This window comes from Trichophyton rubrum (assembly GCF_000151425.1).
Source record: "Trichophyton rubrum CBS 118892 genomic scaffold supercont2.2, whole genome shotgun sequence".
Lineage (NCBI taxonomy): Eukaryota > Fungi > Ascomycota > Eurotiomycetes > Onygenales > Arthrodermataceae > Trichophyton > Trichophyton rubrum.
In genome coordinates, this window is record NW_003456427.1 from 542,408 (window position 1) to 567,591 (window position 25,184).

The following is a 25,184-nucleotide window of genomic DNA, read 5'->3' on the forward strand; positions in this document are numbered from 1 at the left end:
GGGGGGGAGGTTATAAATGAAAAAAGTAGTAAAAGAAGAAAATATAGAGAACAAGATGAAATGCAGTACGCCGAGAAAGAGAATCAAGGAAAGAGGACGGGATGGCGAGGGGAATTAAAAGGAGATAAGAGGGTAAGCGGGAACAAAGCTCAAGTGCAGATACATGAAGGGAGATTTTTATGTTTCATGGTGAGATCAGGTCAAGCAAAGGCGAAAGAAGCGGAAGCAGGGGCAAAAGGGGGAATTTGAATATAAACGCGTAGAAAGAAAGCAAACAGATAGGTAGATAAGGTAGTTAGGTAGGTAGGCTGGTTTACCTTCCAGCACTTCACATCGTCTCATCTCATCTCGTCTCATCGCATCTCGTAACATGCTGCGCTATACGGCTACGGCAGCAGGGGGAAAAAGGGGCAGGGTAAGGTAAGGCTAGGCAGGTTTATATTATATGGCGGTAGGATGAACGTAGTCGCCCAATGAGCCGTCGTGGCCGGTGGCACCGCCACGCCTAAACTTCCAGCCAGTCTTCTTCTTTTCGCGGTTCTTCATCATCTCAGCCCATCCCTGCTCGTCGTCTTCGTCTTCTTCGCCTGTTCCGGGCGTGGTTGGGAGACCGGCTATAGATCCCCGACTGCCGTTACCCAGTCCCATTGGAGACGCACGGCGATTAATTGAGCTCACGGGGCGTACGGTGGGGGTGGTCTCGGAGGTCGAAGGGGTGGTGGCGCTTAGGTTGGTATTTGACTTGTTGGCGAGTATTTGGCCTAGTGGTGGTGGTCGTTCTTCAGCCCAGGGCCGCAGATTGTGGGCTGTGAATGTTGAGGAGCGGTTGGCGCCATTGGCTTGAGGGGCGATGGTTGAAACAGGGCGGTAGCGGGATGCAGCGCCGATGTTGCTGCGTTCAGAGGGGGCGACGGAGGGAGTGTAGCCTGGTGGTGGTCCGGAGCCCAAGCCGCCGCCCATGCCCATGCCTATTCCCATTCCCATGCCGAGTGGGGGACCAGACATGTCGGGCGTCATGAGGAACGAAGCGCGGTTTCCGGGGTTCTGATAGACGCTGGCAGTGGACGGGTCCAGCATGCTGAGGGTCCGGTGATCGACCTGTGGCGGCCCACGGAACTGAGAGGGCGTGGAGGTGGAGGCCATAGAGAAGGGCCGCTGGTTGGGGTTGGGCGGCTGCAAGAGAGACGCGGAGCTTGCGTTCATGTTGAGGTTTGGCATTGGGCCTCCTGGAGGTGGAGGCTGCTGCTGTTGCTGGGCCCCTTGCATCTGCATCATCTGTTGCATCCATTGCATCTGCATCTGCATCATGTTTGTCATTTGCTGAGAGACCTGCATCTGGGTCTGATCTGCTGGTCCACCGACGCTGCCTCCCTGCGGGTACGGGTGGTGATGATGATGGGGATTTATTGTTCCAGCACCACCTATTAGCCCGTTGGTGTTCATTCCGCTGACCATACCGGCCTGAGCTTGCTGATGTTGTTGTAGCTGTCCCAGGAGACCGCCCATCTGCATCTGGGGCTGTGGAGCAAGGAAGTTGGTATGGACCTGGGGAGCCGGGGACAGGTCATAGACGCCCTGTGCATTAGGACTGCCACGACGCATTGCACGAGCTCGTTCCTCAGAGGCAATGACACCGACCAGACCACCGGGGGGAAGACCTGGAGGACCAAGATTGACGGTGTTGAGGTTCACTCCCGGAGCACCACCGCCGAGAGCCAGGGATTCACGATGGGACGGGTTGACAAGGCTGGAGCCATAGTACGGGTCCTTGGGCAGGTTTCGGGCAAAGACAGGCAGGGTGCTTCGTTTTGATGGGCCTTCCTGCATGCCTGCAATCGAGGCAGCCCCTGCCTGGAAGGATGCATTCAGGTTTGGATTGGAGCGAGACGCAGCCAGGTGAGTGGGCGGACGGTTGCGGTGAGGGAAGCCATGGGCAGCGAGGATACCCAGTGGAACATCGTCGTCTTCTTCGCCGTCTGAAGGGGAGGATTTTGAGAGCCCAGCGCCTGGAGGGAGGCCCGGGGAGACGCCGGGGGAGCTGGAGGCGGTGTTTATATTAGGATTATTATTGATATTATTGGTGGTACTGTTGTTGTTATTGGAGTTGGCCACCTCCATGGGGTCGAGCACCGATCTGCGGTTCGGGTTACCGGCAACAGACTCAGCGCTTCCGGCCGGCCCGTTGGTGGACGCCTTCTTCTGCTCGCCAGTGATCTTCATCATCTGCTGGCGGTAGACAGAGAGGTGAGCTTCCTGCTTCTGTCTCTGGGCGGCGGCCTGCTTCCTCTTCTCGGTCTCATCTTCGTCGTCTTCGCTTTCGATCACGTCTTCTTCGTCGGAGCTGGGCTCGCTGGGGGCGTTCTGGGCTTTTTGCTGCTGGTACCGCTCGAACTGGGCGGGAGTCATGACCTTGTTGCCGGTCTTGGACGAGGCGAGGGAGGAGGCATAGTGGGAGTTCACGGAGGCGCTGGGGGGCATGTTTTTGCGGAAGGAAGAAGAGCTGTGGTACGGCTGACGGGGCACGGCGGAGAAGTCCTTGTCACTAGAGAAGAGCGAGGACACTTCCGGATCACGGTCACGGAGGTCTCGGAACCTGTCCCGGTCTGACGACGAGTAGATGTTGGGCGTAGAGCGAGAATTGGGCATGCTCGAGGCTGCAGCAGTAGCTCTGGCGTTGTTGGGGCTGGACTCATTCAGCTCGACGTTTTGTAATTGGTTGGCGAGCTTCTGGGAGAGAGCAAAGTCATCAGCCGCAATGAGGCTGTCTCGAGAATTCCGGCTGTGGTTCGAGGACAGGGGAGATAGGGGCGAAGGAGACACCACCCTTCTATCCTTTGCCGGCACACTAGGAGCAGGTCTCCCTGGCTATAAGTGTAAAACCTCAAGCGTTAGACGTATATGTGACCCATTGTAGGGAAGGGGGTGTAGATAGAGGTGGGAATGTCTCTCACCTGCGAAATATTGGTTGGTATGTTCTCGAGCACTCTGCTCCGGCGCTTGTCGACGCCTACGCCCTCGAAGATGTTGCCCATCTCGCCGGAGCCCTCGAGGGAGAGGTCGGTCTCCATGAGCTTTGGCGGAGTAGCCGTGCTGGTGGTGCTGTTTGTCATGGCCCGTTCCCGGTTGGTGCTCTCAGACTTCCGGGGCGTCGAGGTCTTGGAGGCCTTGGAGCCAAAGGAGAACGTCCTGCCCGAAGCGCGAATGGAGAAGGAGAAGGGCGACTCCGGGATGGGCGGCACTGGGATGGCATCGTGGGGGGAGTGGTCTGTCGACGAAGGCAGGGTGGACGAGGAGCTGTACCTTGCGGACGAGGCGCTGGAGCTGTCGTAGGGCTGCTTGCTGGAGGAGCCGTTGGAGGAGCCGGCCAGCTTGCCGGTTCTCGCGCTGACGGCGGTTCCGGGGACGTGGGAGGTGCTGCTGCTGGCCGGGGCGGGCTTCTGGATGCCGGCAAAGATGTTGTCTGGGTCCGGGTCGTCTGTGGCCGTGGACTTCTTGAGCGCAGAGACGGAGTCGAAGGAGTGACTGGCCCGGTGAGGCGGCCGTTCGAAGACGCGGAACGAGGGCTCTGGCGGCGGCGTCTCGTCCAGGACAGGGCCTGACTTGCGGCGGCCGAAGCCGGGTATCTTGATAGGCATGTCTTCTCTCTCTGGCTCTCTTCTTCTGTGTCTCTTCTGTCTATCTCTTTCCTTCTGGCTGTCCGTGTGGTGTCTATATCTCTTGTATATGGGGGTATGGCTATTTCGGAGTCTCAGGCGTAGTCGGAGGCGGCAAGGAGAGCAAGAAGAGCAAGCCTAGGTAGGGTCAGCAGTCAATTCACTGTCTCCAGTCTGTTCTCCAGTCTTTCTCCAGTCTTTCTTCAGTGTTTTCTTCAGTGTTTTCTTCAGTGTTTTCTTCAGTGTTTTCTTCAGGGTGTCTGCTGTTGTTGTCTTCTATCTGGAGGTGGTGATGCTGGCTTCACCTGAGACATGACACTGCACAGCTGAGCCACCACAGACAAAGACACAGCAAAGGAAGACAATAAAGATGCAGCAGAAGAAGCAGAAGCAGATAAATAGTAGTAGTAGTAGTAGTAGTAGTAGTAGTAGTAGAAGAAGAAGAAGAAGAAGAAGAAGAGGCAAAGAAGAGGCGGTGCTTCTACAGACCTGCTAGAATGTCTCAGCCGGCATCGCAGCAAAAGATGGACTGAAAGACCGCAAGAAGGGAATAACAGTAATAATAATAAGGGTAATAAGAGTAACCAATGCAGAGATTAGGAATAAATAGCAAGAAGCGAGGCCGAGAGTCGCGGCGAAGAACGAAGACGAAGACGAAGATGAAGAAGAAGAAGAAGAGAAGAGAAGAAGCGAAAGGGGCCAAAAGGAAGCAAAAAAGTCGAGGCCAGCAGGGATTCTCTTCTTCTTCTTCTTCTACACAGCGCGAGACAGCAAAGACGAGCTGAAGCGGCGACGACGACGACGACGAAGACGAAGACGAGGACGAAGAGAAGACGAAGAAGAGAAGACGAAGTCTGCCGCAGGTGGCGATGAAGGACCAGAAAGGCCTGTCGTCGTCAAGGTACGGCTCTAAAGAAGAGTCCACTGTCCTCCCCACGCCGGGTTTCAGCGTCGCCGGTGCTCCTGTTTGCCGATATCTACTTTATTTGCATGTGTATCTACGCTGTCTAACTGTCTGTCTAGGCCTCCTGTCGCCTGTCGCCTGTCAAGCGTCTGTCACTCTCTGGCTCGCGGTCTGTCGGCTTTCCCAGGTGCCAACTTCGTCTCTCTTCGCCTTCGTCCCAGGCCCAGGTCGAGGACAGCTCAGGGCAGGCCTATCAGATCAGCGAGGACTGCATGAAGGGAAAAAAAGAGAAGAAGAAGAAGAAAAGAAAAAGGCGAGGAGCTACATAACTAGTCGGGAAGCTTGCTGGGGGAGATGCTGGGATGATGCTGCGTGTCCATGTTTGCTTTTTCAGCGAGAGACAATCGCATTGAAAAAAATAAAAAAAAAGAAGAGACGGACGCATGAAGAATCGACGAGAAGGAAGACGGAGAAGCAGACGAAGACGACGAACTGAGATCGTCGGTCGTGGTCGGTGATAGTCTGGCTGGCTGTGTCACGGCTTGCTGGTGGTGATGGTGGTGATGGTGATAGTTGACGCTGATATACGGCTCCCCTACGTGTCTCCAGTGACGGCGGCGACGAGTGACAGCGAGGACAGGCAGAAGGTAAACAGAAGACGAAGACGAAGAAGAAGAAGGTCAAGGTTGATGTCAGAGTTTGAAAGGGGCGCCCATGGATCAGCGAGTCGTAGTTGTCAACCAGATGTCAACTCTGCTACGTACATAAAAGTAGAGTTACAGGACAAAAAGTAAGAAGAATGAGTGAAAGTCTCTACATGGTGTGCGCATTCAGGCCTCCGATCAGAGCTACTCCGGCAGGCGGCTGGACGGCAACGATGTTGAAGCATGCAAAGGCCATCACCTTGCGCAGCGCCGGACAGGCCTTGAACAGTCGGCGCATCACCACGTCGTCGATGCGCGTGTGGAAGGACAGGTCGATCTCGCGCAGGTGAGGGTACGTCTGGCCCTCGCCAAAGACTTCCTCCAGTGCCTTGAAGCCCACCTGGCGGCAGGACGAGATGGTCAGATGCTCGAGCTTCTCGCCGGAGTGGGACATCATGGCTCGGAAGCCGTCACTGCCCAGGCCGGGATTGTCGTTGTTGTTAGAATTGCTATTGGAATCGGAATTGTCACCATTACCAGCACCAGGCATCAGAAATAGAGGCTCGAGGGAGCGGTTGCTGGCAAAGTCGATAAAGGTCAGCGGCGGGTTTGGCCAGTCCGTGAAGAGAGATGCCAGTGCAGCGTCAGTAAAGGTCTCGTTGTGGGATAGACGCAGCTTGCTCAGGTGCCGGGCAGTCTCATGGATGATTGCCAGGCTGGAATTGTCCATCGGCTTGAAGTGCTTGAGTGAGAGCGTGCGAAGACCGCCGCATCTCGCTTTCAACAGTGCATTGATGCTCTCCAGGTCTCGTTCATTCACCACCCTGTAGTCGGGGTGGCCCTCCTCATGGCGATGTCGCATGTCCAGAGATAGATACTCCAGCTTGTCCAGCTTGGCTATAGACTTGAGACAGTCATATGTCAATTTCCAGCAGTCCGTCAGCTTCAGACGGCGTAGATTGGGGCAGTTCGAGACCATCACCTCGACAGTCTCGTCGTTGAAGGCGCAGTCCAGGTACGATAGCTTGACGGTCTCCAGCTTTGAGCCGCACGTCTGGAAGAACCGCCGCCAGCAGTCTTCTGTCACAAGATTGGTGGCATCCAGGATCAGATGCTTGATGTGGCTCTCGCGGCTCATCACATACTCCAGCACACCGTCCTTGAGCTGTCCTGCACAGCATAGGTTGACTCGCTCCAGGAACGGCATCGTCGCAAACACCCTGTGAAAGTCCTCTTCCTCCAGTTCTACCACAGTCAGCACACTCCATACCACCGATAGTATCATACCGTAGTTATATCTACTTACTAGCTGCATCGAAGATATCAATCGTGTTGACGTCACTGCGCAGAAAGAGTCCCAGGGTCCGCGGCGTGAGCATCCGCCGCTTGCTCAGAATCTGGCTGAGCCGCAACCGCAGTTCCCCAGGCAGATCCCCAAACTCCTCCACATCGTTGATATTGTTTGCCACTTGCTATAGCATCGTCAGTTATACCTGTTCCTGAAACTCTGGAGCTGGAGCTGGAGTAAGGGGGAGGGGAGGAGAGGAGAAACAAAGTACCCACCCTGATACACATCTCCAGCAAGCTAAATGCCCCCCGCTGCGCAATGCCGTCCAGCAGGTTACTGTTCATCTGTCTCGTCGCCCTGGCTCTCTGCCTCTTCGGCTTGGGTTTGGGCCTTCTTCTCGTCAGCCGCCATCTGCTTGCCGCAAGGGGTGCACAGGAGCCCGCCGTCGGGTCCCGTCTTGCTGTACGCGGTCACCGTGAACCGCTTATCACACAGCTCGCAGTTGGCCAGCTGGCCCGGCGCGGGTACGCGTGCCTGGTTAAACGCCTCCTCGTAGTCCTCATCATCGTCGTCGTCAGAGACATCCTGTCCTCGACGTCTCGCTTTGGCCTTTGCCATTGCCTTGGCTTTGGCTGTTGCTGCTGCCGTGGCTGCGGTGCGTTTGCGTTTCCTGGCTTTGGCCTGCTGGGCTGCTGCTTCAGCTGCTGCCTCAGCTTCGGCCTCAGCTTCAGCTTCATTGTCTGCTAGTGCTTCCTGCGCTGCATCTCCTGCTAGCCTGGCTTCTTCCTGTTCTTCCTGGGCCCGGACTGCCTGGTTCTGGCGCTGGGCCTGGCTGGCTCTCTGGTTGGCTGTCTGCCTGATATCAGCTGCAGAGATGTTATGTGCCTGCTCCTGTCAGCTCTATCGCACGTTTATAGATGTAGAGAGACACCTACAGCTAGGAAATCAGTTAATGCAGAGCGTCTACATCATTCTATTAGCTCTTCTTTCTCTTCATCTAAGATCTTCATGGTATATAGCAGACTCACGGCCCCTGGATGCGGCGTCTCGGATTTGACCTACAGTTAGTTAGCAATAGAAGAAGCAGTGCATGTTCACTCGAGGCACACTCACATCTTCTCGCCCCTTTTTCTTAACTTGTCTTCTTCTTATCATCTACTCTCTGATTTATGTCTTCTAGAAGTCCTTTTTATGTCCTTCATGGATGTCTTTAAGTGGTTTTTGCATTCACGTGATCACGTGCCGCGATTTTACTTTTCTTACGCGTTTCAGAGACTTAGCAGGTTACGAGATGGCAAGACAGAAAGATATTATAGGATAGAAGAGGAAGAAGAAGACATAAAAAGGTGAAGAAGAAGAGAAGAAGAAGAGAATAAGCAGAAAAGGGATAAAGAAAAGGATAGAGAGGAGATAAAAGACTAACAAGAAGTCTCAGTGCGATGGCGGATGGCAAAAGTAGGTACTCCTTCTCCATGGCTGGATCCATGCTAAATCTCTGCCAGAAACCCCCCTTGGCCAGGCAGCAACCCGCCGCAGCTCCAGAGTAGCCTCTGCATCCAAGAGAGAGGAGCCAGAGACGCCCATGTCTATGCCAAAGAGACAGGTAAACATCATGGTGGCCATCCCAGTGAAAAAGGGCAGCCTCTCGGCCTCAGCCTCAGCCTCAACCACCTCGACCTCGGCCTCGTCCTCCACGGCCGGCCAGAGTCCCGTTGGGTACAGCACGCCCGCTACTACGGCCACTGCAACGCCGAACAATGAGCCAGAGTCGAGCACTAGAGCCTCGAGAAGAGTCAATGCTACTGCTCGTGCTCTAGAGTTGAGGAACAGCTCCCTCAGCTTGAACAGCAGGAAGAGAACAGCCAACGCCAGCAGCAGCAGACCAAATACGATTGACGATGAGAAACTGGCTGCTGCACTCCAGGCTGAAGAGTACAATGCCAGACCTACTGCGAAGAAACAGAAGATCACCCGTGGCAGCTCAAAAGCTAGGCCTGTCATACCTGATTCTGAGTCTGACTCTGAGCAAGAGTCAGAGTCAGAGTCAGAGCCAGAGTCAGATTCAGAAGAGTGGTTCAGCATAAATGAGGAGGTTATCAAAAATACTCCCAAGAAGCCATCTAAGAGAACGGCCAGGGGCTATCGAGAAGACTCACCCTCAGACGCCGACCAGAATAGCGTGGTGGGCATGGTGACTGACTCCATGGACTCGAGCCAGCTGTCAGACATAAGCTCAATCTCAGACTCAGAAGACTCAGATGATTTAGCCCCGAGTTTAGACCGGAGTGCCCGCTTTCGTCGCCTGCAACGTTCATTAGAAGCAAGCAAACCTACAAGGGTAAGGTCATCTTCCTGGGATTCTAATGTCAGTCAAGTCATACTAACCTTCTGCCAGGCTCAGAAGGAACGGATCAAGCTTGAGAGACAACATCCCCAAATTATAGATATGTGGGAGAAGCTAGATCAGAAACCTATCCTGACGCCCCCTCCTGCTGCTCAGCCAGAAGGCATTAATAGGAAGTTGAAGCCCTTCCAGCTCGAGGGACTTAGCTGGATGCTAGCCCAGGAGGAGTCGGAGTGGAAGGGAGGCTTGCTTGGAGACGAGATGGGCATGGGCAAAACTATTCAGGCTGTCTCTCTGCTGATGTCAGACTATCCTGTTGGAAAGCCCTCGTTGGTCGTCGTCCCTCCTGTGGCCTTGATGCAATGGCAGGCCGAAATAGAGGTAAGCACCACTTCTTGAATATTCCATACTAGACAAGATCAAGCTGACATTTCATTAGTCCTATACCGACGGCAAGCTGAAAGTGTTTGTCTACCATAACGCCAATTCCAAGGTCAAGGACGTCAAAGCTAAAGAACTCAAGACCTACGACGTCATCATGGTATCATGTATGTTCTCCTGGCCTGCAAGTTGGATCAACTCATCTTTTAACCCCCTTTTTTTAGATTCCGGTTTAGAATCAATGTATCGCAAGGAAACCAAGGGCTGGAAACGAGACGGTGGACTGGTTAAAGGCACCAGCATGCTTCACTCCATTGAATTCCACCGCCTCATCCTCGATGAAGCCCATAATATCAAGCAGCGTACCACCAGCGTGGCCAAGGCCTGCTTCGCGCTAAAGTCAACGTACAAGTGGTGTCTGTCTGGAACCCCCGTGCAGAATCGAATCGGCGAGTTCTTCTCTCTTCTTCGCTTCTTGGAAATCAAACCGTTTGCATGCTATTTCTGCAAGAATTGTCCCTGCGAGGCTCTCCATTGGACGCAGGACACACAAAAGAAGTGCACTCTTTGCAATCATAGGTATGTCACCATCACACTCAGCTTAAAGTCAAGAAGATACTGACATATCTCGACTATCAGTGGATTCAACCATGTCTCCGTATTCAACCAAGAGATTCTCAACCCAAGTAAGTTGATGTTATGAGATGCTTTTTTCCTTGGTAGATGCCAGACTAACGGATAGTAGTTACCGAGACTCGAGGCAACGATGAAAAGCGCAAGGACGCCTTGAAGAAACTGCGCCTTCTCACTGACAGAATCATGCTTCGACGAGTAAAGAGAGACCATACTTCGTCCATGGAACTTCCCCCAAAGAGGTAAGTATCTTCAGAGCCACTCTGCCAAAGTATGACTCTAACCTCCGCAGAATCGAAATTCACCGCGAGTTCTTTGGAGAGATAGAGCAAGATTTCTCCCGAAGCATCATGACCAACACTACCCGCCAGTTCGACCGCTACGTCAGCCGCGGAGTCATGCTCAACAACTATGCCAATATTTTCGGCCTAATCATGCAGATGCGCCAGGTAGCTAATCATCCAGACCTGATCCTCAAGAAACACGCAGAAGGCGGCCAGAACATCCTGGTCTGCTGCATCTGCGACGAGCCCGCCGAGGAACCAATTCGTTCCCGATGTAAACACGAATTCTGCCGCCAGTGCGCAAAGGAGTACATGGCCTCGGTCCAGTACGGCTCCGAGCCAGACTGTCCACGCTGCCACCTGCCGCTCTCCATCGACTTTGAACAGCCCGATATCGAACAAGATGAAAGCGGCGTCAAGAAGAACTCCATCATCAACCGCATCAAAATGGAGAACTGGACCTCTTCAACCAAGATCGAGATGCTGGTCTTCGACCTGTGTCAACTACGAAACAAGAAACGCACCAACAAGTCCATCGTCTTCTCGCAGTTCACCTCCATGCTGCAGCTGGTTGAATGGCGACTACACAGAGCAGGTATCAGCACCGTCATGCTAGACGGCAGCATGTCGCCTGTCCAACGACAGCGGTCCATCGACTATTTCATGAAAAACGTCGATACAGAGGTATTCCTCGTCTCTCTCAAGGCCGGTGGTGTCGCTCTCAACCTCACCGAAGCCTCACGGGTATTCATCGTCGATCCGTACGTCGTTTCTCTCCCTTAAAATCCCCCTTTCAACATAAAAGTTACGTCCCACTAACTAACCAATGGCATAGATGGTGGAACCCAGCTGCAGAATGGCAATCCGCCGACCGATGCCATCGAATCGGCCAACGACGCCCCTGCGTGATCACCCGTCTGTGCATCGAAGATTCCGTCGAGTCTCGCATGGTCCTGCTGCAGGAGAAAAAAGCCAACATGATCAACGGCACGATTAACAAGGACCAAAGCGAGGCGCTAGAGAGGTTGACGCCAGAGGACATGCAGTTCCTCTTCCGCGGAAACTAATCTCTCCCCATAACCAATTTAGATGACTTTGTATGTGTACATATATGAAACTGAAACGTTTGATATGTTTGGTTCAGGAACAGCAAGCTTTAGGTTGTTCCTGAAAGTTGTCCACTCAACCTTGGGACCTGGCTAGAGGTGGCGAAGTCCAAACGTGGTGAAGTTGACCTGTTGAGCCCCTGAAGAGAATGGCCGACCTGGTTAGTGAGGATGGGCACGCCCGCCGTCGATCAGCGGCAGCAAGTAGACACCGTGTCTATCCCCCGATAAGGTGCCATGGCGGAGGGATCAGGATCAGACGGCTAGATAGACGGGCTAGATGATGTAACTACCGCTGCTAGGTCCTCCATTAGTCTCAAGTCCTGATAGTTCCTGTTGTTAAGTCCATCTTTTCATCCCTTGAGAGCAGCCAAGAAGCAGTTCAGGAGAATAACACGGGGTGGCCAGTGCGTCCTCACATCCAACTAACGACTCCTCCTAACTGCGACTCCTTTGACATCACCAACATCCATCGTGCAACGACAGGAATAGCCACTCTTACGACTGCAGCTGAGCCACCCAACACTCAATCGTCTATCCAACAGAGTAACCTAACGCGCAATGCGACGGCCAGCGGATGACCCCGCCAGAAAATTATTCGACTCCATCAGCCTGACACGCACCTCCTGTAACCACAGAAACCGCTGGCACCCTCTGCCGGCCTTCTTCTCATTGCATATGCGCGCAGCCGGCAAACTAACTCGTAACGCGCATGCACTTGCTCATATATTCACTGGCTAGTGAAAATCGGAGCTGAAGCGAGCCGGGGTCAAGGGGATCAAGGGGACAGCCCTCCCAGCCACCAGCCTTACACCACCTTGCACCCACATCTACCGCACCATGCACTACTGAACAGGCGTCTAATCGAATGAGCGATGGCAGAGAAGCGAAAACTGTGGCTAGTGACGGGCCAGGGAGAACACGCCATGCTCCACTACGGCCTTTGCTGTGCGAACTCTGACTGGCGCAGGAAGTGAACAAGCATTTAGGGGGGCTGATGCCCTCATTGCCGGCTCGCTTCTCTTGAGATTGCTACTGATTCTTAGCGGGTGTGCAATATATCCCCTCGTTTGGCGTCGTTTCTCTTCCTCTCCTCTCCCTTCCTCGCCTATTCTCACATACAATCATATTCTTCGCATACTTACACTGCTTGATAGGCATAAGTACGTTGAGACGTGGCTCTGGTGGGTATACTAGATACACACCACCATGGCAGCCCTAGGCGCAGAACAGACAAACGGGAATACCACCAATGGAACAAACGCAAACTCACGCCAGAGACGGGCTTCAGAATCTCATCTGCCATCGGCAAACCACACAGGCCCAGCAGGAGGCTATGATGTCACCCCCATGCCTCCCGCGCCGCCAGGATGGACGCTCAAGTTCACCTTCCACCGCGCAGAGCACCTGCCCATAGGTGACCTCAGCACCATGGCCTCCGACCCTTACATCAACGCCATACTCGAGACCGGTCTGCCCACCCGCCATCCAAAACAAGATCCTATTTTCTCCTTCCGCACACCCACGGTGAGACGTACCATCAACCCTGAATGGAACTGCGAGTGGATAGTTGCAAACGTTCCCTCCTCCGGCTTCCACTTAAAATGTCGTATCTACGATGAGGATCTAGCCGATAGCGATGACCGGCTGGGAAGCGCCTATGTCGAAGTCAGGGATACCATTTCAGAATCCTGGCCAGGTATAAAGCAGCAGGGTTTCAAGATCAGGAAGCGCATGGGTAGTCAGAGAGCTTACTTGCTACGAACCATTGCCTCGGCATTCTCTAAGCATGTCGATAATGAAGGAATGCTGTACATGAGCGTTGAGTGTCTGGGTAGAACACCCGGAAATGAAGGAGCTCACTTATACACTGTTGGACCAAACCACTGGACCAAGCATTTCTCTCCGCTGATCGGCAGATTAGCAGGCACAAAAGACAAGGTCAAGAGCAAGGATGGCAAGCCGTCTGTTTCCCGGTACAAGTAAGTTGACCCATGCCTTAAGACGTTACCTAAATATCAAATGAAATGGTATGATGCTGACGGGAATAGCTTCCAAGCGGTGCAGATACAGCTGACTGGACCCGTGCCGACACCACTGTATCATCGTTACGTTGAATTCCGTCCCTTCGTGGCTGGCATGTTCACTGCGAAAAGCCTCAGGGGCCGTTTGCTCAATCATGCATTGCACCACCAGCATGAACGCATTTACACATACGATCACAGCACTGTCTACGGTGTCTTCCCCGAGCCCTGCATCGATCTGACAAAGCTCTTCCTCGAGTTTGTCCAGTACGGCCAGGGCGGGCGTATTTTCACCTACGTCATCACTCTAGACGGCCAATGGCGCTTTACAGAGACTGGCAAGGAGTTTGGAATCGACCTGCTCAGCAAACATACCATGCACAGCGATGTATCAATCTACATCGCTTACTCCGGTGAATTCTTCGTTCGCAAGATCTCAGGCGATAAGTCTTCTTCCCATGATAATCACCGGCACCGTCGTTCCACCTCTGCCGAAACAGAAGCCTCAGAATCTGAACACGAACCATCTACCGACCCAGCACATTACGAACTCATCATCGACAACGACAGTGGTACTTATCGGCCCAATGGTAGACTCTTGCCTCTCTTACAAGAGTTTCTAACTCACAATCTACCCGGCCTAAAGATATCTACCCTAGATTCCCAGACTGATGCCACGCGCATGGCCAAACTCAAGGGCAAGCGGCGTGAGATAAAGAACAAGTCTAGCCATAGAATGATGTACCTGCAAAAGAGCTCATCTTCCCTCTCTCTCTCATCTCTATCAAGTTCAGATGAAGAGGATATCAATGAAAGAGAGAATGGCATAAACTCGAATAACAACCCGGCCAAGACTAAACGGTTTATGAATGGTCTAAAGAATCCTAAGGGCAGATACAAGCGGTGGCTGGAAGCAGACTACGAACATACGAATGGTCGAAAAGAAGAACGGCCCTCCACTGCCCATAATTGATTTCTCGGTATTTACTTTTCTGCTGCTCCGTTTTAGCAAGAGATGTATTCCGGCTTTCTCATCTTTCGTTGTTCAGTTATTTCGTTGTTTTGGACTTGGAGCTTCTTGATACCCCTGGAGGAAGCTGGATTGGTCAATCTCGGGCCACACATGAATGCATCACGCTGTTATGATAATGACCAGATAAGCTACACCGTATAGAGATGTTTCTTAATGAGACAAATGATTAGGGTATATTGATACAAAGGGTATATCTGCTAGTCACACACACATATATATAGGCTTTCAAAGGTCATTACTATCATCCCCGTAAAGGCAATATCTTCGACGCAATAGCTTCCTGTCTGCATAAAGGACACTCCGGCTTCTCCTGCACCCAGTCCCGTATACACGTCCAGCAAAAGACATGCCCACACGTCGATACACTTGGGTCTTTAAACGGGTCAAGACAGAGAGTACACTTCCTCTGTGGCCCGGCAGGTATCCATGACATGGCCAGAGCATCTTTCTCAACAGACATATCATACCTCGCTTCCTCCGGTGCCAGCAATGTCATTCCGTCCGGCATGCTGATACTCTTCAATCCAGGTGTTCCCGCACCCTTAGCCGCCGAGTCCGTGGCAGATACCTGCCCTGCCTCCTCCAGCTGAATCGACTCGATAACTTCCTTCGCGTGCACGATCGCCTGCACAGCAATTTGCAATACAAGCAGTACTCCCAAGACTTCATACCCGATCCTCTCCTCGCTATCGCCGATGCGTTTGGTAAATACGTATCGTAACCCCCATACCCGTTTGGATAGATGATAATATGCCCCCGAGAAGTAAAACGCTGCCAAATTCACAGCAAAGAAAGGTGAAAGAGATGTAATCGAGTTCAAATGTTCAAGGATATATCGCTGAACCCGTAACGAAAAGCCTGCTTCTTTTCTCTTCTTGGTATTCCCCTTCTCCAACTCAAGCCTAGCCTGTCTCCGCGCAATGCTTCGTTCAAGCTTAATTCGTAACTTTCGTCGAAACGAAGGTAGTAAGCGCTGTAAAATAGAAGGCACCAGTATCGAGCTAACGATATATCCTGCCCTTCGACCTAGGCTCGGAAGCTGTAGCGTATCGTCTTCAAGCTGTACTACATCGCAGTATTCTTCGCCTAGGGTCCTGTTGCCCAGCAGCGTTGTGAGGGAGAGGTAGAGTACTTCAATGGCATGCTTGATGGCGTCAGAATGAGCATGGGCGTATTGTTGGCCTCGGAGGGTGCGGATGATGGACTGGGCTTGTGTGGAGAGCGTGCTGGTGATGTAGTTGTCTTTCTCGTGCGCGCGGATGATATCCGGGGATGTCGCCCAAGGGAAGAAGTAGGATGGTTTGGGCGTCTTGCTGAGCGCCGCATCCGCCATGGACGAGTCAAACAGGCTATCCGACGACATCTTGTCTGTTGATATTGGTATTCTCCGCCGTCTGCAGCAACCCTTATTTCTCGTTATCATCTCGTCTTCTCGCTGGCGTTTCTTTCTGATGTCAAAACTTACCTCGGCCTGTGATAAGCTTTCACGTGACTTCCCGTGACGATTTTGCGGCTCAAAAAATTAAAAAGCGTCAAAAAGTTGGAGAAACCAAGAAGAATCAACAAAAGACGAAACAAACTGGTTGGTGGTTCAACGTCTTCTTGTTTCCTGTCTTTGCGCTTTTGTCTTTCCTTTCGTTTTGTTTCCTTTTTGGCCCAGCCAGTGGTTTTCGATGGAATATGGAGTCTGGCACTCTAGAGTCCCCCAAGCTAGACGGGTTCAGTCTTGTCTTGCCTCTGCCTTATCGTGTTGCCGTTATATTAGTCGCTGGTATGTTGAACTAAGAGCCGAAACGCCCCAGTGGACTAGCCATCTAATACCCGTCTAGGCGTGTGGGGATGGGGATTGAACGTCCAGTACCTCACGGCTGTCAAAATAGTACGTCATCTATTCTGCTCTTGCTTGCCCACACCAGGGGCTAATTCTTCCTAGGATGTCCCGGCTTTAATACGATATCCATCTCGACCTAATACCGCCGGCACCGTTACCGTTCACCGGTCGACATACCACCTTGCAACCCTCCTTTCCATTCCGCTAGCTATCTCCCTTCTCGCATTCTGGTTCATTACGTACGGCGACCCAGCACGAGTCATTGCTTGGGAGGTTTTGCCGCAATCATACCTGTTCCTTTTTATTGTACTACTTGCGTTCCCGCTCCATCGTCTCTCGCGTGGAGGAAGATACAGATTCTTGACCACGCTCAAACGTGTCAGCTTAGGGGGACTTGCTGAATCCCAGGATGGCAAATTCGGCGATATCATACTTGCTGATGTGCTTACCAGCTACTCCAAAGTGATCGGAGACCTTTTCGTGAGCTCGTGCATGTTCATCTCGAGTGATGCCTCCAGCACCAGCATACCTGATAGAGCTTGTGGTGGCCATATAGCGGTACCTTTACTCATCGCTGTTCCGAGCATCATCCGGCTACGACAATGCTTGATCGAATTCTTCCGAGTATATAGACGTGGGAATCGCCGTGTTGATGGCTGGGGTGGTCAGCATCTTGCCAATGCTGCTAAATACGCTACAGCACTGCCTGTGATTGCTTTGACTATGCTACAGCGCAATTATGATGCGTCCATCATCGGAGTGAGCGAAGAAACGTTGCATAAACTATGGTATGCTCATTTTTACTCTACGCTCCCCTTAAGCCTGCTTCTAACTTCAAGCAGGATACTCTCTGCCATCATCAACTCCTCATATACTTTCTATTGGGATATCGACAAGGATTGGGACCTCTGTCTTTTCTCCGATATCGTGGGCCAGTTCCGTCCTACTTCTACTCTGAGAGAGGAAAACCCGCACCCATTTGGGCTTCGCGCAAATCGTTTCTTCCACGCCAATGCCATCTACTACTCTGCCATTGTGATTGACCTGGTCCTACGATTTACCTGGCTCAGCCGACTAACCACACGATTGAACTGGGTCAACGATCTGGAGAGCGGAGTGTTTGCTCTTATGTTTTTAGAAGTTATCAGACGATGGCTTTGGATTTTCCTGAGAGTCGAAACTGAATGGGGTGAGTCTTTTATTCCTACAGAGTACTTTTAGTTGAGCAGAATTGCTAACTCAATGTTCAGTCCGGAATACCCGTGGCCCGGCTCCTGATGATATTCTACTTGGGGAATTCACCAAGATGGATGAAGATTAAATGTTCTTCCCTTTCCTATTGTACATATATTAATGGCCGGGATTTTCGTATTCAATACCCCTTAAATATCCTTTATCCTGTATTACCACTGTTCTCACGAGATTATAGAGGGTCCAGAGAAGATGTTAAATGTTTTCGATATTTCATTATGTTTGATGATATGATACGTTGACTGCTCTGATTAGACGCGAAAGCTAGATAGGCTATGAATAAGTTATCATACCCTAAACCCAGTGGCCGACGTTCAAGGTCATAAATAGATTGAATGCCATCTAATCCAATTTCCTGTATATGGCTATAAACAACATGGTCATGGAATGGCTGGCTTCGAGAAATACAATGCCCCCGATTCAGACCCCAATTTTCGGCATTGCCACAGCTTTCTGCAGCTTCGGTCTCACTGTGGCAGTGGGTGTTAGCTCTAGGCATGAAGTAGAGTCAGGTATGTATGTGGTGGGTCTTAATGGCGTCTTTTTCTTGATTATGAGGTCAGTCTAATCCTTCAAGCTACTATAAATGCCGCAATATTGAATGATTTGTATCCTTCAGCTACTAATCACCTCGGTAAACGAATCATGCTTTATCAATCTATAAACGCTATTTATATTGAACATTAAACGCGTTCGATCGTAAGCGCAAAGTCTAAAATAGCCGCCCGTCTAAAGGGGAAAGCTCGGGCCGCGCTAGCTTAACTAACTACCTAGTTAAGGTTTCCCGAAGTTTATTTTTTCCTCCTCCTTCCATATGTTGGATGCTAGTTTATGTGGACACACATAGTGTTACCATTACAACTCCATGGAGTACAAGGTACAGAACTACCTAAAGTGGGAGATGAGGGGCTAGGTGACATAAAAATTACTTTTTTTTCATTAAATGCCCTAGAACTAGAGGGTTGGAGAATAATCTCCCCACTTAGTCACTCCATGCGCCTTATCAGCGCTGGCAAGGAAGGCTGCTTTCCCAGTCCTTAAAGGCTTCTTAAGGCTTGCGGCACCCTATCTACTCTCCTTTGTCCCGTTTAAATGACAATGGCATCCTCATAAGGTCAGGCTTATAACTCTAGATAACTTCTTGGTTATCTTGTTGCTTTGTCTCATGTTTCCCATTCACTCAGCACAAATGGCGTTCAGCAGCTTCATGGCGAAGCGATGGACTCGAAGGCGCCTTCATCTGCTTATTGCGTTGATTCTGACTGCTATTATCTACTTATCCCTGTGCAGCTTTGATATCATCATACCGCTGAAGACCGCATTGCCATATTCTCGGTATGGACATCGGTTTCGTCACGGCAGCCATGGAGGCAAACCAACAAAACCATACGTTCCCCGGGCGGCTAGAAAAGACGATAATACCGTTGAAATGGTTATAGCTAGCAAGAAAAGTGAGAATGTCACTTGGCTACACGATTACCTTCCAAACTGGAAGAAGAACATATATGTCGTGGATAACAGTTCTGCCGAGTTGACTGTTCCGCAAGATAAAGGAAGGGAAGCGATGGTATTCTTAACGTAGGCTACCTTGTTTTTTGAGAAGTAGTTATACAGTCATGATTCTAATTGAGCGTCCAGATACCTAATTGACCGCTACGACTCACTTCCCGGCAACGTGTTCTTTCACCATGCGCAGCGGTTCCAATGGCACAATGACGACCCCAACTACGACGCGCTCAACCTCCTACAGCAGTTCCGTCTCGACCACCTCAAGGAGGAAGGTTATACTAACTTACGCTGTGACTGGGCTCTAGGCTGTCCCTCCGCTATCAGACCCTGGGTGGATGCCATTGTATTCCTACCCAACGAACACATATCATCAAAACATGTCTACAAGAAATCCTTTGAACAACTATTCCCAGACCAGGGCGTTCCGGAAACCGTGGGCGTTGCATGCTGCTCGCAATTTGCCGTGCGTCGAGAAATAATACAGCAACGCCCAAAGTCGGATTACATTCGTTATCGGAAATGGCTACTCGACAGCGAACTCAGCGATCAACTAAGCGGGCGCGTGTTCGAGTACTCATGGCACAGTATGTCATACTCACAACACGTATATCTAACTTGCAACTTTGCGCTAATATGGAATCACTTAGTTATGTTTGGCAAGAAAGCCATACATTGTCCCAACGCTAGTACTTGCTACTGCAAAATGTACGGATTATGCCATATGACCTGCCAGTCTAAACGCTGCGATGGCCAGTATTTCCTGCCTAAGTACGCGGATCTTCCTAAGGGATGGCCGAAGGTAGGTTGGGATAATGAAGACAGACACTGGTCCGGGCCAGAATAGGAGGACGCTTTCTTTGAGTTTCTATTTCTTCTGGAGTTTATCTGGCTGGGTATGGGGGGGCATAAGCGATCTAGAGTTTTCTCCTTTGCTATTTCGGCGACAAGCCGCTGTAGTAATTATGTTGTAGATACCCGTTTCTTGAAAGTGCTGGTAACATTCTCCAATTGAACGTTGTGAGCAGTTAGCGATTTCACCCGCCAGTAGTAAGGGTAGGCCAAATTATACAACCGCTTGTTGGTAAATAAAATCAACGTCTCCGCCCACCACTGTTATCGATGTGTTGGACATGAATGACTTGAAGAGTGAGTTGGCAGAGTATACACGGCAATATGCATGGGTGAAATAGCAAATATACCCCCTTGGACGACTGGTGATACAGCAAGGCATTATGACGTCTTAATTACACGAAGAAACTTGGCCGGTAACTAGCATGATAAGACGGGAACTGTTTTCAAAATACAAGCAAGAAAAATAAAGACCAAATCTTCCTCTGACTTCCTAGCCAACGCCATTGATGATGGAAAAAGGAAAGAGGAAGTGGAAGCCGAAACCCGAAACCATGTCTAGAGGCCAAAGGATACCCAAAAGAACAAGCATTTTATTTTATATATCTACTCTTCGTCCTCAGCAACCTACAGTCGGGATGGTTAGCAGAGGCGACGACAGGAAGAATAAGCGCTAGGCTGATGTTCAACTTACCCCTTCGTGAAAATTTTTGCCCTCGGTGGTCTCCTTAATGATACCAGCACGAATACACCAATCTCCAAACCGTTCAGGCTGGTCACCATCCGTTTGGCGTTCAAGAGCATACCTCTTCAGCAAACCCTTCATGATATCGAGAATCTCAGTTTCCTTGATTGAAGAGCGGTAGAGCTTGTTTAGTCGTTGGCCATGGTATCCTCCGCCAAGGTACATGTTATATGCTCCATACGCCTTGCCCACGAAGGCGACCTCCGCTAACCAAGGTCTAGCGCATCCATTGGGGCAGCCAGTCATTCGCATAACGATGCTTTCCCGCGACAAGCCATTCTCTTCAAGGTACGACTCTACCTTCGTGATGAGAATGGGTAAGTATCGTTCAGACTCAGCCATCGCAAGACCACATGTGGGAAAAGCAACGCAGGCCGAGGACGAGAGGCGCAAGCCACTAAAGGATGTATTGTCCAGCTTGTATTTTGCCATCAGGGCTTTGACCTGCGGTAGATCTTCGTCTTTGATGTTGGATATGATGACGTGCTGGTTTCCAGTGAGGCGGAATTCGCCCTTGTTCAACTTGGCGATTTCACGCAGACCGGTTCTCATGAGGAAGTCAGAGGTGTCTTCTACGCGACCGTTCTCGATAAAGCAAGTGAAGTGGTTTAGACCCTTTTCATCCTTGATCCAGCCGAAAGTATCAACGTTGGAGTCGAACTTGAAGGGACGGGGTTCAGCGAATCGAAGGTCTTCAGAGAGTAAGGCTTCTACTTTGCCCTTGAAGACGTCGACGCCCATGTCGTCGACAGTGTATTTCATTCGGGCGTGTTTGCGGTTCTTCCTGTCGCCATGGTCGCGCTGGACGAGCATAATTTTCTCACAGACGATATGTGCTTGTTTGGCGGGGACGTAGCCTAGCATACTGCTTGTCCGGGGGTATGTCTTTTTGTTGTTGTGGGTGACTCCCATGCCACCGCCGACAAGGACATTGAATCCATCCAGATGGCCGTCTGCGCCCTTGATTGCGATGAGGCCTATGTCATGGGCATAAACGTCCGTATCGTTATGAGGCGGTATGGCGATCGTTATTTTGAATTTTCGAGGAAGATATGTTGGCCCATAGAGTGGTTCGTGGTCCACAACAGCGTCTCCTGCAACCTGTACTTTGTTATCATTCTCGTCTTTCAACCAGATTTCATGATAGGCGGTGGTAGCGGGAAGAAGATGGTCACTGATAAGTTTCGACACAGCATGGACTTCGCTGTGGTATGTAGACAGCTCAGGAAGACTGCTGCACATGACGTTTCTGTTGACGTCTCCGCATGCAGCAATGGTAGACATTAACGCCCGGTTGATCGCCTGCATAGCTGCTCGTAGTTTCCCCTTAACGACACCATGGAACTGGAATGTTTGTCGGGTCGTAAGCTTCATCGTCTCGTTGCCCTGTGCGCTACTGATTTCGTCCATCTGCAGCCATTGCGAAGGGGTTGCTACACCACCTGCGAGACGACAGCGGATCATGAAGCTATACTTTGGCTCGAGGCCCTGGGCTTTTCGTTCCTCTCTCAAGTCTCGGTCGTCTTGCATGTAAGTTCCATGGAACTTAGTCAATTGCAGATCACTCTCTGCCAGAGCACCGGTAGATTCATCTCGTAGTCCCTCAGCAATAGTTCCTCGAAGGTAGTTAGATTGGATCTTGATATCTTCGTTGGTCAGGGGTGCTGGCTCATCAGGTAGACCTTCAACGTTATCCACCCCTAGGGCCTTCCAAATATTTGGCTCCCACTCTGAATATCCGGTCTGATAACCGTCTGGGTCTTGGTCGTCGCCTAGGCCGATATCAGCCAGCTTTTTACCGCCCAGGAAGGCGAGACGAGCATCAATATCTTTGGCAGGCTTGTTGTAGTATAGCTTGTCTTCCTTTCGAGGCCAGTAATGACTATCACCCAGGCCGAAAACGGAATACTTGATAGCACTCAAGTCGAGGTCTCCTGCGTTCTTGACTGTTTCCCAGAATCCACGTCCGTTCTGAGGCAGCTCTCCCTGGCCTGCTGTACTGGTGATGAGGACGATGTTCTCTTCCGTCGAAAGGTCTTCGATCGGGTAATCGTCCATCGCCATGACCATGGTCTTGAGACCACGGGCTTTACCGCGGTTAGCTAGTCTCTTTGCCAGATTCTCGCCGTTGCCATTATCAGATGCAAACAGGATTGTTAGAGGGGCACCGAGCAAGCCCTCCATGAGCTGGTCGTACGCTTTCTTCGCAGCTCTCTTCTTCAAAGCGCGTACTTCACTGCCATATGACTCTGATAAACTTGCTGCAAACTTGGGCTCACGATTCATCAGCTGAGTGAGCTGGTTATCCCTACGGAGGAATTCTTCAAGTTCTCTTCTGATCCTTTCGGAGTCCAATGAGAAATTAGGTAGCCCCTTTTCGGCATTTTCAGGGTTCCATCTGTACAGTGGCCAGTAGCCGGCTTCCACTGCTTTCTTGGTCTCCTGGAGTACTGTGAGGGGGGAGTCGCTTTCTTTATGGTAAGGTAGATAAGCAACGACGACTGAAGGCCCGTTGAACTGTTCTGCCTCTGCAATGGCTTGGAGGACCTGGGTATATGAGCTGTATACTGCGACAGACGCAACGTATGCATGACCGAAGTTCATTGCGTACAAACCGATATCCTTCTTGCGGCGTGTGGGATCTGCGGCAGTCCGTTGAGAGTACGGCTGGGAGTCGATAATGAGCATGTTGACATTTTCATTTGAGGCGAGAACATGATGCACTCCTGAGTTTCCAAGGTCGTAGGCCCATGCATCGGAGCCAATGAGCCATTGGGACTCCTTGAAGAATAGCTCCTTGGACTGAAGCAGGTCTTCAGCTGGAGCGGAACCATCCGCTGCCAAAGCATCAATGACATCTGGCGCAATCTGGTTGGCTTTTGCGGAGTTGGATTCATTCAAAGCCCATTTAGACAGAAGCTGTTTGGAAGTCTCGTTTGTGAACCCGTTGGCTCGAACAGCCTCTTCGACATCCTTTTTGAGATTGACACGACGTTCCTTTCGGGCAAGTAGGGATCCAAAACCATACTCTGGTGAAGCGGCGATGGTGGCGGAGATACCTGCGTTCTGTGAGCCAAGCTGGTTGGCAATGTACAAGCGGTCACTGAACAGCTGGTTCAGGATCTTGGTGTATGCATTTTCATGGCTAGGTTGTTGAAGCTGGGTATCTGGTTGGATAATGGTCTCGGTGCCTATGTCGAGGTTCTGAATTGGTGCCTCCAATGTGAGGTTCTGGATGACACCCCTGATTGCTTGGGAGGCTGTTGCAGGCTCTACGTATCCTAGTCTGTAGCCTACGAGGGTTGGTGTAGGTCTGGTGCTAGATGGTGGCTGGGACATGCTAGATAGGAGATCGAGGAAAGACGGGCCCCATCTGGTTGTCTTGCGGACCTGTTCGAGCACGGCTATGCGCTCGACTGAATCCGGTATAGCACGGAGTATCTGGCTGCCTATCCAGGGCCGGTAAAGTCTAGCGGTGATGATGCCCACATCCTTGAATTCGTCCTTGTGAGCCGGGTCATTCAGGCTATCGAGAAACACACCAGTTGAACCAAAGATGAACAATGCTAGTTTTGCGTTTTGGGGTCCCGAGTACTCAATGGCATGATAGTTGCGACCTACTCTGGCCGAGAAGGCATCCCAGATAATGCTTACTATCTGGAAGATGTCTGCGGCATCGACTGGACGGGTGGTGATTGTCTCAGCCGTAGTGGCAGATGAACTGGGGACATGGCTGTCAAGAATACTGCCCCGTCGTGAGGAACCCACTGAAGATGGGTCGACGCTAGGAGCCGCAGATTTAGGAGACGGAATAGGGAGCGATGTATCAGCCGAGGCAGGATTGATGACGGGCCCTCCGAAACCCTGATCAGTGACTACGGCGACTCTCCCTGAATCGGCATAGATGGTCTGAGGCACGTCCACTGGCGTATGGGTAGCTCTGACGGGACTGATCTCTAGTATATCCTTGACAAAGGCGGCATCCTCTGCCACGACCGGCTGGTTCTTTTCTGAATTGCGCAGGTCAAAGAAGTGAATGACTCCCTTGCCCGAGGTCTGGGCCAGGGCATGGGCAGTGAGACCGATATCATGGGCCTCCTGCAGGGTCTCTGAGTGCAAGAAGGAGAAGCCACATTGCCGAATGGAACTTATGATGGAGTAGTCTGCGAACTGGGAGGGTTCTAGATGCACGTGAATGACAATGGAGTAGTTTGCCAGTCTGTAGAGGTGAGGTATGGCAGCCAGCAGGACGGTGGATGTTGTTGTCACTGAGACTGTCTGCCCCTGCTGGAGAGGGTGGTATGCTGAGAGCAGGGGGTCCTCATTGTGGCGCACAGGGCGTATCTGCTTGGAGTTAGCTTGGCCTCAACCTGACAGGGGTGTACTATATAAAAAGGACAGGGTAGGCACTCCATAAATAGTAGCAAGCTTACCTCCGGAACCGTATCAGACAGCACGTTCTTGACCTGCTGCTGAGCTAGTCTGTTGAGGGTGCCCGAGAAGACCGAATCTGTCTCCTTGGTCGGCTGGACCGAGAGCACTACATCGCTGGAGAGGTATGCCACTCTTGCCACTAGTAATGAGGGTCAGCACCACATCTATACAACAGTGCCCCCCCAAATGACACCTAAGAACTTCATGAAAACAAAGCAACGCCTCTCTATCAGTGAGAGCAGGCTAAGACAGACATACCAGCCTCTGCTGC

General features: G+C 51.3%; 10 protein-coding genes across 10 annotated transcripts; 5 read left to right on the plus strand and 5 right to left on the minus strand.

The window, feature by feature from the left end:
- On the minus strand, positions 1-3,635 carry TERG_01755 (uncharacterized protein; the record flags this gene model as incomplete). The annotated part of the gene is made up of 2 exons (XM_003236985.2): positions 1-2,865; positions 2,952-3,635. The coding sequence occupies 2 exons, from the start codon at positions 3,633-3,635 to the stop codon at positions 442-444; spliced, it is 3,108 nt and encodes a 1,035-aa protein (XP_003237033.1). The 3' UTR covers positions 1-441.
- Positions 3,636-4,522: 887 nt separating this feature from the next.
- On the plus strand, positions 4,523-5,053 carry TERG_11754 (uncharacterized protein; the record flags this gene model as incomplete). The annotated part of the gene is made up of 1 exon (XM_047750817.1): positions 4,523-5,053. One exon carries the CDS (start codon positions 4,523-4,525, stop codon positions 5,051-5,053), a length of 531 nt encoding a protein of 176 aa, XP_047605497.1.
- A 317-nt stretch (positions 5,054-5,370) lies between these two features.
- TERG_11755 (uncharacterized protein) lies at positions 5,371-6,776 on the minus strand (the record flags this gene model as incomplete). The annotated part of the gene is made up of 3 exons (XM_047750818.1): positions 5,371-6,446; positions 6,508-6,673; positions 6,765-6,776. The coding sequence occupies 3 exons, from the start codon at positions 6,774-6,776 to the stop codon at positions 5,371-5,373; spliced, it is 1,254 nt and encodes a 417-aa protein (XP_047605498.1).
- A 46-nt stretch (positions 6,777-6,822) lies between these two features.
- On the minus strand, positions 6,823-7,644 carry TERG_11756 (uncharacterized protein; the record flags this gene model as incomplete). Its single annotated transcript, XM_047750819.1, has 3 exons — positions 6,823-7,374; positions 7,518-7,547; positions 7,603-7,644. 3 exons carry the CDS (start codon positions 7,642-7,644, stop codon positions 6,823-6,825), a joined length of 624 nt encoding a protein of 207 aa, XP_047605499.1.
- A 284-nt stretch (positions 7,645-7,928) lies between these two features.
- On the plus strand, positions 7,929-11,963 carry TERG_01757 (uncharacterized protein; the record flags this gene model as incomplete). The annotated part of the gene is made up of 9 exons (XM_003236987.2): positions 7,929-7,944; positions 7,992-8,827; positions 8,885-9,214; positions 9,273-9,381; positions 9,439-9,793; positions 9,854-9,900; positions 9,960-10,089; positions 10,140-10,892; positions 10,967-11,963. The coding sequence occupies 9 exons, from the start codon at positions 7,929-7,931 to the stop codon at positions 11,196-11,198; spliced, it is 2,808 nt and encodes a 935-aa protein (XP_003237035.1). The 3' UTR covers positions 11,199-11,963.
- A 74-nt stretch (positions 11,964-12,037) lies between these two features.
- Positions 12,038-14,861, plus strand: TERG_01758 (uncharacterized protein). The gene is made up of 2 exons (XM_003236988.2): positions 12,038-13,219; positions 13,289-14,861. The coding sequence occupies exons 1-2, from the start codon at positions 12,447-12,449 to the stop codon at positions 14,232-14,234; spliced, it is 1,719 nt and encodes a 572-aa protein (XP_003237036.1). The 5' UTR covers positions 12,038-12,446; the 3' UTR covers positions 14,235-14,861.
- On the minus strand, positions 14,536-15,734 carry TERG_01759 (uncharacterized protein; the record flags this gene model as incomplete). Its single annotated transcript, XM_003236989.2, has 1 exon — positions 14,536-15,734. The coding sequence occupies exon 1, from the start codon at positions 15,715-15,717 to the stop codon at positions 14,536-14,538; it is 1,182 nt and encodes a 393-aa protein (XP_003237037.2). The 5' UTR covers positions 15,718-15,734.
- Positions 15,735-16,617: 883 nt separating this feature from the next.
- On the plus strand, positions 16,618-17,446 carry TERG_01760 (uncharacterized protein; the record flags this gene model as incomplete). The annotated part of the gene is made up of 2 exons (XM_047747802.1): positions 16,618-17,314; positions 17,376-17,446. The coding sequence occupies 2 exons, from the start codon at positions 16,618-16,620 to the stop codon at positions 17,444-17,446; spliced, it is 768 nt and encodes a 255-aa protein (XP_047603767.1).
- Positions 17,447-18,565: 1,119 nt separating this feature from the next.
- TERG_01761 (uncharacterized protein) lies at positions 18,566-19,729 on the plus strand (the record flags this gene model as incomplete). The annotated part of the gene is made up of 3 exons (XM_003236991.1): positions 18,566-18,954; positions 19,015-19,469; positions 19,533-19,729. 3 exons carry the CDS (start codon positions 18,566-18,568, stop codon positions 19,727-19,729), a joined length of 1,041 nt encoding a protein of 346 aa, XP_003237039.1.
- Positions 19,730-20,340: 611 nt separating this feature from the next.
- TERG_01762 (sulfite reductase (NADPH) hemoprotein, beta-component) lies at positions 20,341-23,818 on the minus strand (the record flags this gene model as incomplete). Its single annotated transcript, XM_003236992.2, has 2 exons — positions 20,341-20,361; positions 20,429-23,818. The coding sequence occupies 2 exons, from the start codon at positions 23,816-23,818 to the stop codon at positions 20,341-20,343; spliced, it is 3,411 nt and encodes a 1,136-aa protein (XP_003237040.2).
- Between the last annotated feature and the right edge of the window lie 1,366 nt (positions 23,819-25,184).